The sequence below is a fragment of the Leptidea sinapis genome, chromosome 44 (assembly GCF_905404315.1).
Source record: "Leptidea sinapis chromosome 44, ilLepSina1.1, whole genome shotgun sequence".
Taxonomy (NCBI): domain Eukaryota; kingdom Metazoa; phylum Arthropoda; class Insecta; order Lepidoptera; family Pieridae; genus Leptidea; species Leptidea sinapis.
The window spans coordinates 7227129-7241468 of NC_066308.1; the positions used below are offsets into that span (position 1 = coordinate 7227129).

The window sequence follows — 14340 nt, forward strand, 5'->3', positions numbered from 1 at the left end:
GGCTGTTAAACTAAACTAAATCGTCCTAAATTGGGAATCCGAGGTTGATATTTTAAATACATTTCCTGCTTTTGGCATATCAACAACCGATTTTTTCAACGTTTTCGTGAACCTATAATCTATCAATGGGTTTACGTGTTTGATCTTATCTATCCATAGTTATGTCCAATGCTATCTGTAAATAGGTTATAGAAATGTAAGTAACCGTAAAATGATAGATTTGTCTACCTCTAGTCAGTTAAACTAAGCATAGATAGGTTATTCAAGACGGCTGTTAAACTAAACTAAATCGTCCTAAATTGGGAATCCGAGGTTGATATTTTAAATACATTTCCTGCTTTTGGCATATCAACAACCGATTTTTTCAACGTTTTCGTGAACCTATAATCTATCAATGGGTTTACGTGTTTGTTTTTAAGTTTGTTCTTCCCGCAGAGATATTGGTTTTACCCTGTTTTGCGAAAAAAGAGTTTTCATCAGATCTCGACGTTACAAGGTCTTAGGAAGATGGTAAAAGTTGGTGCCATTCGAAAGGGCTAGACCAAACTAAGATTTTGAATACAATTCGGACCGGTAGATTTTAAGAAATCTCAAAAAAACTACGAAAAAAACTATCATGTGTTTTTTTTTTTGGATTAACTTTTAACCGGCTTCACCGATCGATTTCAAAAAAAATATCAGCTCTTACCATCAAAAAACCACGTCGCTAGCCACCAAGACCGTCATGATCGGTTGATTCGCGATTTATCGTTGACAAAAGAAAACCGAAATAAGTGTTTTTTCGAAATTACTTCGAAATTCCGAGTTTGAGCAAATGAAACTCTTGTTTGAGAATGAGTTTATTTATGAGGCTCAAAAACTGCGTCAAATGCTGCCGCGTAAAAATCGGTTAAATAATTTGAGAGTTATTGCCGTTTGACAATTCAAAAATAGGATTTTATTTAACGTTTACCACAGTTTTAGCTCGAAGAGCTCAAAAACATAGAACAGCTAACGCCATAGGTACAATTTGAGGCGTTTAGGTAAGGAGTTAGCGGGAAGTTGCAGGGATGACTTTTTGGGTCAACCATTTTCCAAATTTTTTTTGATTGTATCTATAATGAATATGATCGTATTAGGTACTACCGTAACTTTGAAATATTTCCTACAATTTTTTTTATTTCAAGTGACCCCATTTCATTGATTTTTACAAAAATGATTTTGATAACAATTTGTTTCCAGGGGCGAAAAATTAAAACGTTCAACATGGCCCAGTTTTTTTAGATTATTTTAATGAGTATAGATTGAAATATCAATCAAACAGAGTCAACGGAAACCCTTGCAATATCAAAAGCCTTACAGCCAATCATGCAAAGGTGAACAAACTCCATAGGAACGGTCGCTCGAAGCTCGGTGAAGCGATGTAAACAGATCCAAGCTAACAGGGTTGACGGTACCGTAAATACATTTTGCCACGCTGCACGCGTGATAGTAGCGTAAAATCTATTTAGGGCTACTCGATGTAAATTGTAAACATACCGATGGACGCGTAGCACTCGTTGGCGTGGTATGTTTCATTATTTTGTAGCGTTTTTGGCGTGAATTCTTCAGTTGCTTTCATTTAAATATCTAACGAATGACTGCATGTAGTGATAGTAAGGTAGTTAAAACATCGCGTAGCAACAAGCTTGCTTGTCACGCCAGACCGCAAGTTGCGGAAATCGGAGAAGTTTATATTATATAAATGTCTGCCTATAAGGCTGCCAAGCTTAGTTATTTTATTTAAGGTTTGTTATAAAGTATTATTTATATAAAGTTTATCTTATATATAAAATTCTTGTGTCCCGGTGTTTGTTACCAAACTCCTCCGAAACGGCTAAACCAATTTGTTTGAAAAGTTGTGTGTATATCGGGTGGGTCTGAGAATCGGCCAACATGTATTTTCATAGATGTTTTTTTTGACAATTTTTTTAATTTTATATTATTATGATTCAGCATTAATAATACAAACAACTTCCAATTTTCACACAGCTACGATCAACGCATATTTTTGTATCGCGATTTTAATATTATTCTATTCCATCCACAGATACGCAATAGAGTTGCAAGATGGCAATCGAATATAATGATTATTGTAGTACGATAAATTTTATGTACGATATATTTGGTAGGTCTGAGAATCGGTCGTCATTTATTTTTTATTCCCCATAAATTTTAAATATTTACTTTTTTATTGCTTTATATGGCAACACAACATTTGCTGAGTCAGCTAGTTATATTATATAACTGGCTACTTAACTGTTTTCAAAAAGTGTCTTAAAATTTTGTATTTTATTTTATACGCCTCATTTCAATAATTACAGCGAGTAATTGTTACGTATTTTAATAAATAAAAAAATATTTATCATAATCAATATTAAATGTTGCACGCAAACTGTCAGTCACGTGAAATTTTTATTGATGACGTCACATTATAACAAACAAACAAAATACTCTTCTATACGGTAGGTACTAAGAAGAAGATGAAAACAGATGTTTAGATATAATGTGACGTCACGCACAACCGACAAGGTGGTCGTCGCGTTGAGATTGTTTTAGTCAACAGATAAAACATCGCATTTATTTTTACAAATTTAAAATACTTGCAATTAACAATTTGCAAACGAAATTACATATTTTAAAATTAATGTTTAGTTATAAGGTAACATAATATAATATTTATTTTATACTAGCTGACCCGACAGACGTTGTTCAGTATATAATAAATAAAATAATGTTTTTATATGAATTTGTCAATAATATATCATAACATCAAAAATTACTTCGTAAAATATGCACCCTGCTGTCGTAATGAAATTGTTTCACAGCAGAACTGTCAAACCTTGCGTCAATAAATTCTCTCATAGAAATTATGTATGGACACATGAAAGGAAAAACAAATTTTTTGTTTTTATTTAATTTAGCAGCATTTTCCTATTTATTCACCTTTTAAACCTTCCCTGTACTTCCACAAATAATTCAAGACCAAAATTAGCCAAATCGGTCCAGCCGTTCTTGAGTTTTAGCGAGACTAACTAACAGCAATTGATTTTTACATATATAGATATTATTGCAACAACTGTCAAATAATGGCACGTTTGGGAAAAAATAGTGAGAATTTTCACAATGCGCGTGCACAGCAATATGATAAATCAAGACTGTAAAGTTAATCAATAAATCTCTAGTATAGTGTGAAGTGCATCCATGGATATTCAGGACATTTATTTAGCAAGTGCCACTGTCATTCATAACTGCGGTAACAATGAAGCCAGAATAGTACAGAGGTTTTGTAATCAAAATCATTTATATTATGCGACCACGTTGTCGATATAAGTAGATTTGGGTTGTTGCCACACACATAGACATTCTAGGCGTGTTCTTTATAGGACATATTTCATTAGTACACGCTGCTTTTGAGGTAGAAAACGTATATGACGTAACGTAAACCTTACGATAAGGCGATAAGGTATAATTTGCATCAATAGATGTTTAGTATGTTAATGCGGACACTTTAATCGTTATTTTTATATTAAATCTTTTATCTATCTATCAATTTATTTAAAAAAAATACGTCCTCCACAGTGCGGTTTTCAAGGAGCTTTCTCCCTCGTACTACAAAGCTGTGGAATGAACTTCCTTGTGCGGTGTTTCCGGGACGATACGACATGGGTACCTTCAAACACGTACACCTTCCTTAAAGGCCGGCAACGCTCTTGTGATTCCTCTGGTGTTGCAAGAGAATGTGGGCGGCAGTGATCACTTAACACCAGGTGACCCGTACACTCGTTTGTCCTCCAGACAGACAGAAGCGGCGGAGGACTTTGTTTTATAATATGTAGTAATATAACAGACGATAACTGCTTCGTTCGCCACCTTTATAATTTTTTTGTTCAATTACAACACTACTCAATGCCCGACTAAAGCCATCTCAATAATATGACAGTATTCTCCTCATTGATAAAAATAAAATAACCTTATATCATTAAACGACCTCCTGTATTTATATAATCTGAATCTCGGAAACGGCTTCAACAATTTTTATAAAATTTAGTATACAGGGGATTTCGGGGGCGATGATAAATCGATTTAGTTTTGAATTTAAAAAATGTAGTTTTATCCGTGTTTTAATGAGAAACAGCTCTACAATAACATTAGAATACAGAGGTAAATTTCGCCACTATATACAAGACTATAATAGTTCAGTTGGGACATTGGATGATCCGGAAAGCAGAAGACCCCGGTTCGAATCCAGATGTCCTATTAGTTTTTTTTTGTTCAAGTTTTGTATATTCTTAAAAATTCGAGCAAGGCTCGGTCGTCCGGATATTACTATCATATAACAGATGATAAACTGCAAATAGTTCGCCACCTTAATCATTGTTTTGTTAAATTAAAACACTACTGTATGTATGCCCCACAAAAGCCAATGCTCCAATAATATTCCCTCAGACAGGATGGCCCTCAATAAGATTTTTTTTCTTACACCATAATAGGGCCACCTCGGCCCAGTAATAAACTTACATTGTATAGGTGAACTATTTAGAAGACAATGAACGAGGTCAGCATTGTATCAGCTCAATAACCCGCAGGGCACTGCATTAATTCTGCAGGCTTCGTTTACACCTCTATATTGTGAATTACGATAGTTATGTTTGAATCGTCTCTATAAATTATCTACATATATATATATATATATATATATATATATATATATATATATATATATATCTTAACATATATAAATTACAGGACACGATGTTTGTCCGCGATGGACTTAGACTAATGAACGGATTTTAATGGGGATTACTTCATGGAGTGCAGTTAGGTCCAACTTGAGAGATAGGATACTCTTTATATCGATTTGGGACCCATAATTATCTTTATTTCCAATATTTATTTTGTATGGACATATTATCTGTGAGAGAATTTATTGACGCACGGTTTGACAGTTCTGCTGTGAAACAATTGCATTATAACAACAAGGAGAATATGTTACGAAATAATTCTTGATGTTGTGAAAAATTATTGACAAATACGTAAAAACAATATTTTATTTATTATGTACAGTACAACGTCTATCGGGTCAGCTAGTTATAATATATATATATATTATACTAGCTGACACGACAAACGTTGTTATGTGCATGATAAATAAAATACTGGTTTTTTTTTTATGAATTTGTCAATAATATTTCATAACATCAAGAATTATTTTGTAAAATATGTTCCCTGACAATGACGAATATTATGTACAGAAAGTCATTGCTCCCCGTTGTTAACTATAATGAAATTGATTCACAACAGAACTGTCAAACCGTGCGTCAATAAATTCTCTCACAGGAAATATGTCCATACAAAATAAATATTGGAAATAAAAATAATTATGGGTCGCAAATCGAAATAAAAACTATCCTATCTCTCAAGTTGGACTAGACTGCACTCCATGAAGTAATCCCCGTTTGAATCCGTTCATTAGTTTAGGAGTCCATCGCGGACAAACAACGTGTCACGTAATTTATATATATTAAGATATATAATGAAAATCGTCTTTGAGGCTCTTTCAAGGCTAAACCACTGATCGTATCGACATGAAACTACCACCATTCGATGCGAAATTTGTCCTAGATGGTTAATTTTTCGAATTCCAACGTTCCTTCCTTTTAAAATTCGCAAAGCGAAGCGGACGGGAAGTTTGTAATAAATATAGCTCTTTCACTCTAATTCAGTCTTATACAGTATTACTAGCTTTTATTCGCGAATTCGTCCGCGTTAAATAGTTACTTTGGGATTTTTTTTCTTCTAGGATGATACTTTTCAAATAATACACATACAAACACTGCAAGAGCAGTGATCCGTTACTGACAGCGCTCTTCATATACAGCGCATATCCCTTGTCAATGTGGACAGTCTCTTTAATAGTATTTCCCTGTGAACTTGAATAAATTATTTCTTATCAAGTGTCTAAATACAAAGTTTCATGGTTTTATCTTCGATAATGACGAATTTCCATACAAACTTCCATCCCCTATATCAACCCCACCATTTATTTTTATGCACTAAAAGATAAAGGCCTATGTCCTTTTTCAAGCTCTCGTCTGTCTCTGTGCTAAATTTTATCAAAATAGGTTTGGTGGTTTATGCGTGAAAGCGTAACAAAAAAACTTACATTCACATTTTTAGTACGGTACGATATGAATAATAATATGTTCTCCATAACAGGATTTTTCGTAAACAAACCAGCGATTTTTCATGTTTTACCATTAAAGGCATTTTTTTTTTAATTTAATTTCTTCTAGGTTATTTAAACGATTCAAACGGCGTGCACCACAATTTCTACACTTACCGCGACTTAGAATTGAGTATATTCGAAATTTGAAAAGTTTTGGAACGAAAGAGATAGAGAATATGAAGCGAGGTGATTGAAAGAGAAGGGACCTTTCTGATTCCCTTTTTGTATGCAGATACGCCCTAACATTAAAATATCGTTTCCAACTAGTATTCGGTTACTATTTAGTAGTTCTTCTTTAGTTACTTCTTTCGAAGTTGCGTTATATATAATTGTAGAGTCAAATGAAAACACCACATATTTTTAGTCTTTATTAACTTTTAGTGTTTCAAACGCAACGGAACCACTATTACTAAGACTAACAGTCCGTCTGTCTGTCAGAGGGGTGCAACTGATAAACAGCAAATTAACTACTCGAACAATAATGTATTCGTCTCTCCTTTAATTTGTGTTTCTTGGTCATTTAAAAACGATGTTAACACATGAGTAAAGAAAACGTTACAGAGGCTAAGCTTCATAAGAGCGGGCAAAAATAACAAATAAAAGAATAGGTATATTATGTACCTATGACTGAAATAAAAGCGGCAATTGAAAACCGACTACATGACTATTGTGATTTATGTAACGCTGAATGACACAGCCGCTATATAGTAATTATTTCAACTTTATTCGACATTCAAGTTTTGCTACTTTTGCTCTTAGGTCACATAGAGATTGTATAAGAGCGTAGAGCTAAGGATGAGTTATTCTGTAATTAACTCTCACACTTTAAATTTATATAATATATAAAATTCTCGTGTCATGGTGTTAAACTTTGAACTCCTCCGAAACGGCTTGACCGATTCTCATGAAATTTTGAGTGGTAGGTCTGAGAATCAGACATCCATTTTTCATCCCCCTAAATGTTAAGGGTGGTCCACACGATTTTTTTTTTTAAATTTTTGATTATGAGTCAGCATTAAAAAATACATACAATTTCAAATTTTCACCCATCTACGATCAACAGTTACTTTTGTATCGCGATTTTAATATCGGCAATACAAAGCTTAAAATAATAAGTACCTTAAACAACACAAGACTGGTCATGGTTATTAGAAAAAAAAATATTAGTGTACATTCTAATCTAAAATCGAATAATCAGCTAGGAATAGCATGTATGAGTACTTTCAATTAAATATTTAAGTAAAATCGCTATTATCTACATCAGTAACATGTTTTAGTCATTATCAATATGTTTATACACTTAAAGCAATTAAATTACATCACAGCCAGGCTATACGATTCACTGATGATAATTGATTTAAGCAATTTATTTTATTCATACAAAATTAAGTTCCTCGAATATTATGTGATTGTTGTGTAGAGCCTACTTAAAACTTAAACGCTAGTTGTGTGGATATAGGTAAAAACAACTACATTTGAAAAGTTATTGGACTATTAATTTACCTACAGTAACCTGTTCACGTATAGCAATTACGCTCTTGGCGAGTGTTCTAACCGCTTCACGAGCCTATCCTTGATAGCTCCTGTCGCTCCGACAAACTAGTAGAGAGAGTTCTCAACGGTAGTGTGAACATTCTGCGATGTGTCTCTTTTATTCATACGGGTTTTAAATGTGTTGCACGTTTGTTGTGTAAGAAAATAGTTGATACTAAGACGCTTGCCGGCGTTGGACAAGAGCGTAAACGTCTCCCATCTTCATCACTAGTTTCACTACGCACATTATTTCTCTTACGTGTCGTTGCTTCGTTTCGCCGTGGTTCTTTGTATTTAGATCCGGCATTTGAGATCGGTACATCCAAAACACGATGTTTACTAATGACCGGAGTTTTTTTTGACATTAAAGACAAACATAGTGCGAGGTTGAATAGAAACCATACTCTAAATGCGTGACCTTGCTCATTGTTTAGCTAATTTTTATAAATTTGATAAGATAACCGACTGTTTCATTTTAATGAGACACGATTAATCATTTTGATTCTTATGAACAAGATAAAAGCACGCACGATAGGTCATGTTAATGTAGCTATATCGTTTTGACCTATAGCGTAAGTAACTCTGCTATTTTTCTGTGTCTCAAAACTATCATAAACCGCAATAGTTTCACAGCGTGAAAGTTTGACAGAGCCTAAATGAAGATGAAGAAATATTGTTATATCTTGTACAGACGAATAATTAAAAACTTACATGAGACATTATTATGAACTTAATTAGATTCTGACGATTTATCGGTTCGAAAAATGGACAGTAACACTTCGGCGGTGGTATTACTGTGCTTCGGTCTGAAGGGCGGCATAGCTAGTGAACATAGCTAGTTGACATCTTATATCTCAAGGTGACAAGCGCAGTTGTAGTGCCGCTCAGAATTTCTGGGTTTTTCAATAAGCTTGAGCGGCACTGCTTTGTAATGGGCAGGGCGTAACGTCCTACTCGTCTCGTTACATATTTTCATTAAAAAAAAATGTGAGTACATTTTGTGCATCCGTGAACGCCAATAGTGACACAAAACTTTCGGTGCTACCGTGTCGCATTCACCGGCAGCGCACACCGCGTCCCCCGCCCTGTCCAGCTGCGCACTACGATCGCAAATTCGTAGTGCGAAACGGGACGTTACCGAGAACTCACTACACTGTCCGAAACTAGTCGATACCAAGACCTTTGAATGGATGGTACAGTTCCCTACAGTGAACAGATACTAATGTAGGTATTATAAACAGTCCATCTCACAAAATGAATTTGATTCTATTTTTTTGACGTGAAACTGCATTAGAATGGTTGTGACTTGAAGGCTCGATGAAACGAAAAAGCGCGACGATCGAGGCGTCTTTGCCAGCATTATAAAACTATTATTTTAGCCGCCGCGTCAAATTATTATTTCAACAATATTGTTATCCTCTCCGGGGTTCTCGAGGGGGCAGAGGAAGAATTTGGTATCATTTTTTAAATCCAAGATGGCCGCCGCGCAAAATTATGATTTCGACAATAATGATATCGTACCCGGTTCTCGAGGGTGCAGAGAACGAATTTGGGATCATTTTTAACCGACTTCAAACAGGAGGAGGTTATCAATTTGATTCGTATTTTTTTTGACTGAAAATATTTACCTTATACATAACAGGGTTATCTGAAAAGTGACCAGTACCAGGCTATGTATGCTCACTCTCTATATCTCACCACGATCTCAAAAATTTCAACTATAACTAACTTAAATAGAATTTAAAACGTAGGTAGTAAATGTAACTTACTGTATTGACAAACCTCCGACACACCGGCACCATTCCCTCACCGCAACACGGCAATCACAATCGCACCTTATCTACACGGACACATAACCTGGAACAATGTATCATTACATGTAATTGCCTAGTTACATAATAACGAGTTATTCTTATATTACACTAACTGTTTCCCGCGTATGTTAAGAATAAGTTAAGTAAGTTACCGCGGAACTTTCTGGTGCTCTGATTTATAACTTAAACTAAAATATTTAAGATGGCACCGAGGTACTAGCAGGCCTGTCCCGTGTAGGTATCGAAATCGCAAAAAACGTGCGGCGGCCTCTGCACAGTAGGCCAGCCAACTTCACAGATCCGACCGATATTTTAAAAATGGAGAAACATAAAATAGCAAAGCATATTAAAGGTCATTGCGATCCAATTTTTTTTATAGAAATGCGAAAAAACTAAACACGCTGAAACAATCTAATTTAGACTATTATTATAATGAAATTACCATTCATGATAGCTACCTATTTATTTCCTATATACTAAGTAGGTTTGACTATGTCGTGGTCTTCCCACCCATACTACTATCTGCAACTAATGTAAGTTTGAGAACGAAAGAATATTCATTTATAATAACTATTCATATTATAGACGAAACTGAGCTATTTTTTAAAAGATGACCGTATACTAGATAAGGTATAGTTTTAGGTAAAGAAGTCAACCCTAATGTCGTAAGAAGAGGTAAGTCACGCGATAGAAAAGGAGGCAACTTCTAGGTGAATAAAAATGTAGGTTACTAGCGCTGTGCGATTTGAATCGAACCTTATTATATTAACACAAGAGTCCCTATTTCTTTAATTGATTTTGCAAAGTGAGATATTTTTGTTTGTATGGACATTGATTGACGCACGGTTTGACAGTTCTGCTGTGAAACGATTTCATTAAAACAACAAAGAGCATATTTTACGAGATAATTCTTGATGTTATAAAATATTATTGACAAATTCATTAAAAACAGTATTTTATTTATTATGAACACAACAATGTCGGTCGGGTCAACTAGTTATTTAAAAAAAAACCCCTATGTTGAGTTCAAGTTTATCTTCTACCCAAGTAAAACTCAAAACAGCTTCACACGCGCAGGAATGTGCGATGACTTCATTATTAATACGTATTCTCTGTACATACTGAGCCGCAGACACGCAATACTCGAATACGCGTTAAATCGAATCGGAAGGGGTGCGTTAACAATTTATAGAGCGCGCCTTTAACATATATTATTGCTATTGATAGAACAATTATTTTGCTTGATAGTAGGTAATTGATCTCCGTCAATTACAGGTATATTTATGTGTTATCTAGACTGTAGACGATCAAAGCGTGCAAGAGAGAAGACAATGTCGAACAGAGATACAGCATGAGGAGATAGAAAAGGTAAGCGAATCTTTTATTACTGTTACCGATTTTGATTGACAAGTCGTAAAAATTCAGATACGTTTAGCATTAGCTCCCTAGTTTTTGAGGTCCTCTACGCCATTTTATTCTAAATAACTGAAACTATACCAACAAACGTTAATTATATATTAATATATTTCAAGGTTTTGATCAAATAGTATCTGAGTGATTCAATAGCTAGGCTTTTCTCATCTGCCATTTTAATTTTGTTTTGTAACATTAACTAACTTAACTAGTTTAAGATTTTTAGGCGCTACTTCCACGAGCGAAAGAATTCCGCCCTTCTTCAATACATTAATGAAACTCTACTATGACGCGTTGTAAAACTTGCTTAATAATGCCGCGTGCAGCGTATAACAACCGGCATGGAATGACACGTTTACTTTTTGCTCGCGTTATTTGATAATTTTTAAATAAAACACCGAGAGATTTCTTATATACATATTATATTATATGAAACAAGGAGACTAATTGTTAACCTAGCACGAGACATCATAATTGAGATTAACAACCACGTTACAATTTTCTTAAATCATGGATAAGGTGACAGCTCTAACCATAGATAAAATTAAAAAAAAAGACAAAATATCATAGAGTAAATATTTAAGTCTGTTTTTAGCATACATATTTAAAACTACTATATTAGATAATATCACTCGCTCGTGGAAGTGACGCCTTAATAAAAACGTAAACGTAAAGATTTTTTTTAAATTCTAGTCCTCTAATGTCACACTTCTCAGTGCAAGTAGAATGATTAAAAGCCTGTAAATAATTTATCATATCTGACTCTGTCAATTTATATATTGCTCTATATATGTTTACAGCTTCATAGGTATACAGTTTGCATGTGACACAGCTCAATGAACACAATGTATGTAGTTGCTATGTGTATCTCAAAAGCATTGATCTACTGCACATTTATTTGACAGTGATCAAATAGTACAGGCACATACAGGTGTGATTTGTAAGCTGATATAAAAAGTTCTGTTGAGTTAGGTTATGTGCATGTATAAACAGGGTGGCCGAGAAGTTGATGCTAATCCAAAGCTAAAATTTGAAAGCCTCATGGTGATGAGTATCCGAATCACTCCTAAGTGTGTTCTACGATTTTGCGTAGTTTAGGAGATAATAATTATTTCCCCTTTTATCCACTTTTTTCACCTAATTGTGGTTTAGGACTTTTTTCAAATTTTTTTGAACACTTTTAGTTAATTTTATTGTTGATAATTATTAACCACAGTTGCAATAACCACATAAGAGACTATGAATAGGTTAGACAATGCGGAACTAGTTTTAAAAATAGTTATAAGCCACAGGCATTTTAATTTTAGAAGTAGAACATACATAGGGGTGATTCGGATACTCATAACCATGAGGCTTTCAAATTTTAGCTGTGGACGTCAACTTCTCGGCCACCCTGTATACAGTCCACTCTCGTTAATTCAATCTTGCGATAATTCGGATCTCTCTATAATTCAAACTAATCAACGAGTACCCTACAAAATCTCTTTATATTTAGAACGAAATTGATACATTCTTATGCACTTGGTAAATCGAACCATAAATCATTGCTACTTATCAGAACAACGCGTTAATTTGAACTCAATGTAGGTACATTTTGAGGCAAGTTCTTCATGAAGACAAGTCTTTCCTTAGTTTTTTAAACATAAGTTATTTAGCAGTCTGAGCGGCAGCAATGTGCTAAGAAGCAAACCAGTATAAGAAAGATCTTTTGAAAGATTATAATTATTATTATTACATTTCAAACACTCAATAACACTTCGATTTTAGCATTAAAATAACATTTTTATTTTGGTCGCCCTGACGTTTCAAGACCTTTCCAGATCTCGGTTTTCATCTACAGTTCCCCCGAAAATGAGTCTTTTATGCAAAAGTCTTATATTAAAACAGTAACAATTACACATGTTTTAATCCTTAAAAAGTGTTTTATTTAAATGTGTAACACTCGCGTTAATCAAAGAAAATACAAATATATTTATAATGTAATAAATTACATAACTCCATACATAGAAAAATTTAATATGCTGTTTTTCCTAATTACGTAAAAGCGCAAACCCTAGAGTAAAATTTGAATGAATTTAATTTATATTCGTCAATATGCAACGAGTACAATAAAAATAAGAATAAAGCTTTATAGCTCTATTGAATTAGCTTTCACATCATTATTATACATATGTGTAGTGAAAGTACAAGCACTGGGTCAGTGTTTATTTTGTTTTGTATCAAGAATAATATGATGCATTTCTTTAGGTATCAATTCAAGTAGTCTAGTAAAATTAGGTAACTAGACATTGATATACAAAGTTCATAACTAGGGATGAGAACACTACTTCTGCATCAATACTATTGAACGGCTTTATCGACTGTCCCGAACTGCTAAATAAATTTGGTCTAAGAGTACCAGTAAGAATTCCACATAAGCCTATTACTCCACTTTGTCCTCCACTTCGTCGAACGATCCTAGGTACCAATTCCCCAGTCCCTCGATTATGTAAAATTTTAAATTCTTATAGCATAGCTGATATTGATATATTTGCTGATTCCTTAGCCAAATTCCGCAAGACCATTTGCAGCAATATTGGTAATCTTTAATGTTATAATTGGAAAATTGATGTAACTGTGTAAAACTCATTTACTAATTTAAAATAAAAATGTTTTATTTGTAACTTATTGTATATAATACCTAAAATTAATTACTTCTGTGCATGCTGTGTTTATTTGTAAGTAATCACTACATTTAGTTCCTAGTTTTAAGTTCTACTTTTCTATATTTGTGTGTATTATTGTAAGTGATTGTAAATAAACCTAATAAATAAATAAATACTAGTATTGATACCAAAACGATACCACTTCGTCATCAATAATAGTATCAAGTATGTTATTGATAAATAGAACAATTAAAATAAGAAGAATAGAAAGAATATTACATTGATAAATTTATATTCAATGCTTTTTTATGTACTGGCACTAATTATTTAACTAAACCAAAAAATTATTCATATTATGTAGCACCTCCATTCGTTTCGACATCAAGTGTGGCCGCAAATTGAGTACTGGTATTGACAGAAAGTATCAGTATGTATGTACCTTATGAGTACTCAGTAGTATTGATTCATCCCTATTCATGACAATAGGGAATGACTGGGTTGTAGATATGGAACTATTTTTTTTAATGTTTAATAATTATTTTGAGTATATAATTAAATTTGAATTCATATATTTTGAATGAAAACAGGATTTATATCACTCCTGGAACATCAGTCTATAAAAATGAATTATTACGTGTAATGTAATAATTATATTATGAGAGAAGCTATGACAAGTGAGTTTGTTCTC

At 33.6% G+C, this 14340-nt stretch overlaps 1 protein-coding gene across 2 annotated transcripts in view; it reads right to left on the reverse strand.

The window, feature by feature from the left end:
- Window positions 1–14340, reverse strand: part of LOC126977313 (ADP-ribosylation factor 6) — a 48255-nt gene that overhangs the window by 33116 nt on the left and 799 nt on the right. Inside the window, exon 2 of one of the 2 annotated variants that reach the window (XM_050826087.1) lies at window positions 9563–9637. In XM_050826087.1, coding sequence (XP_050682044.1) covers window positions 9563–9582 — 20 coding nt within the window. In that variant the 5' untranslated portion in view covers window positions 9583–9637. Of the gene's footprint in view, window positions 1–9549; window positions 9638–14340 lie in introns of both variants that reach the window. The other variant, XM_050826088.1, reaches the window with a different exon arrangement.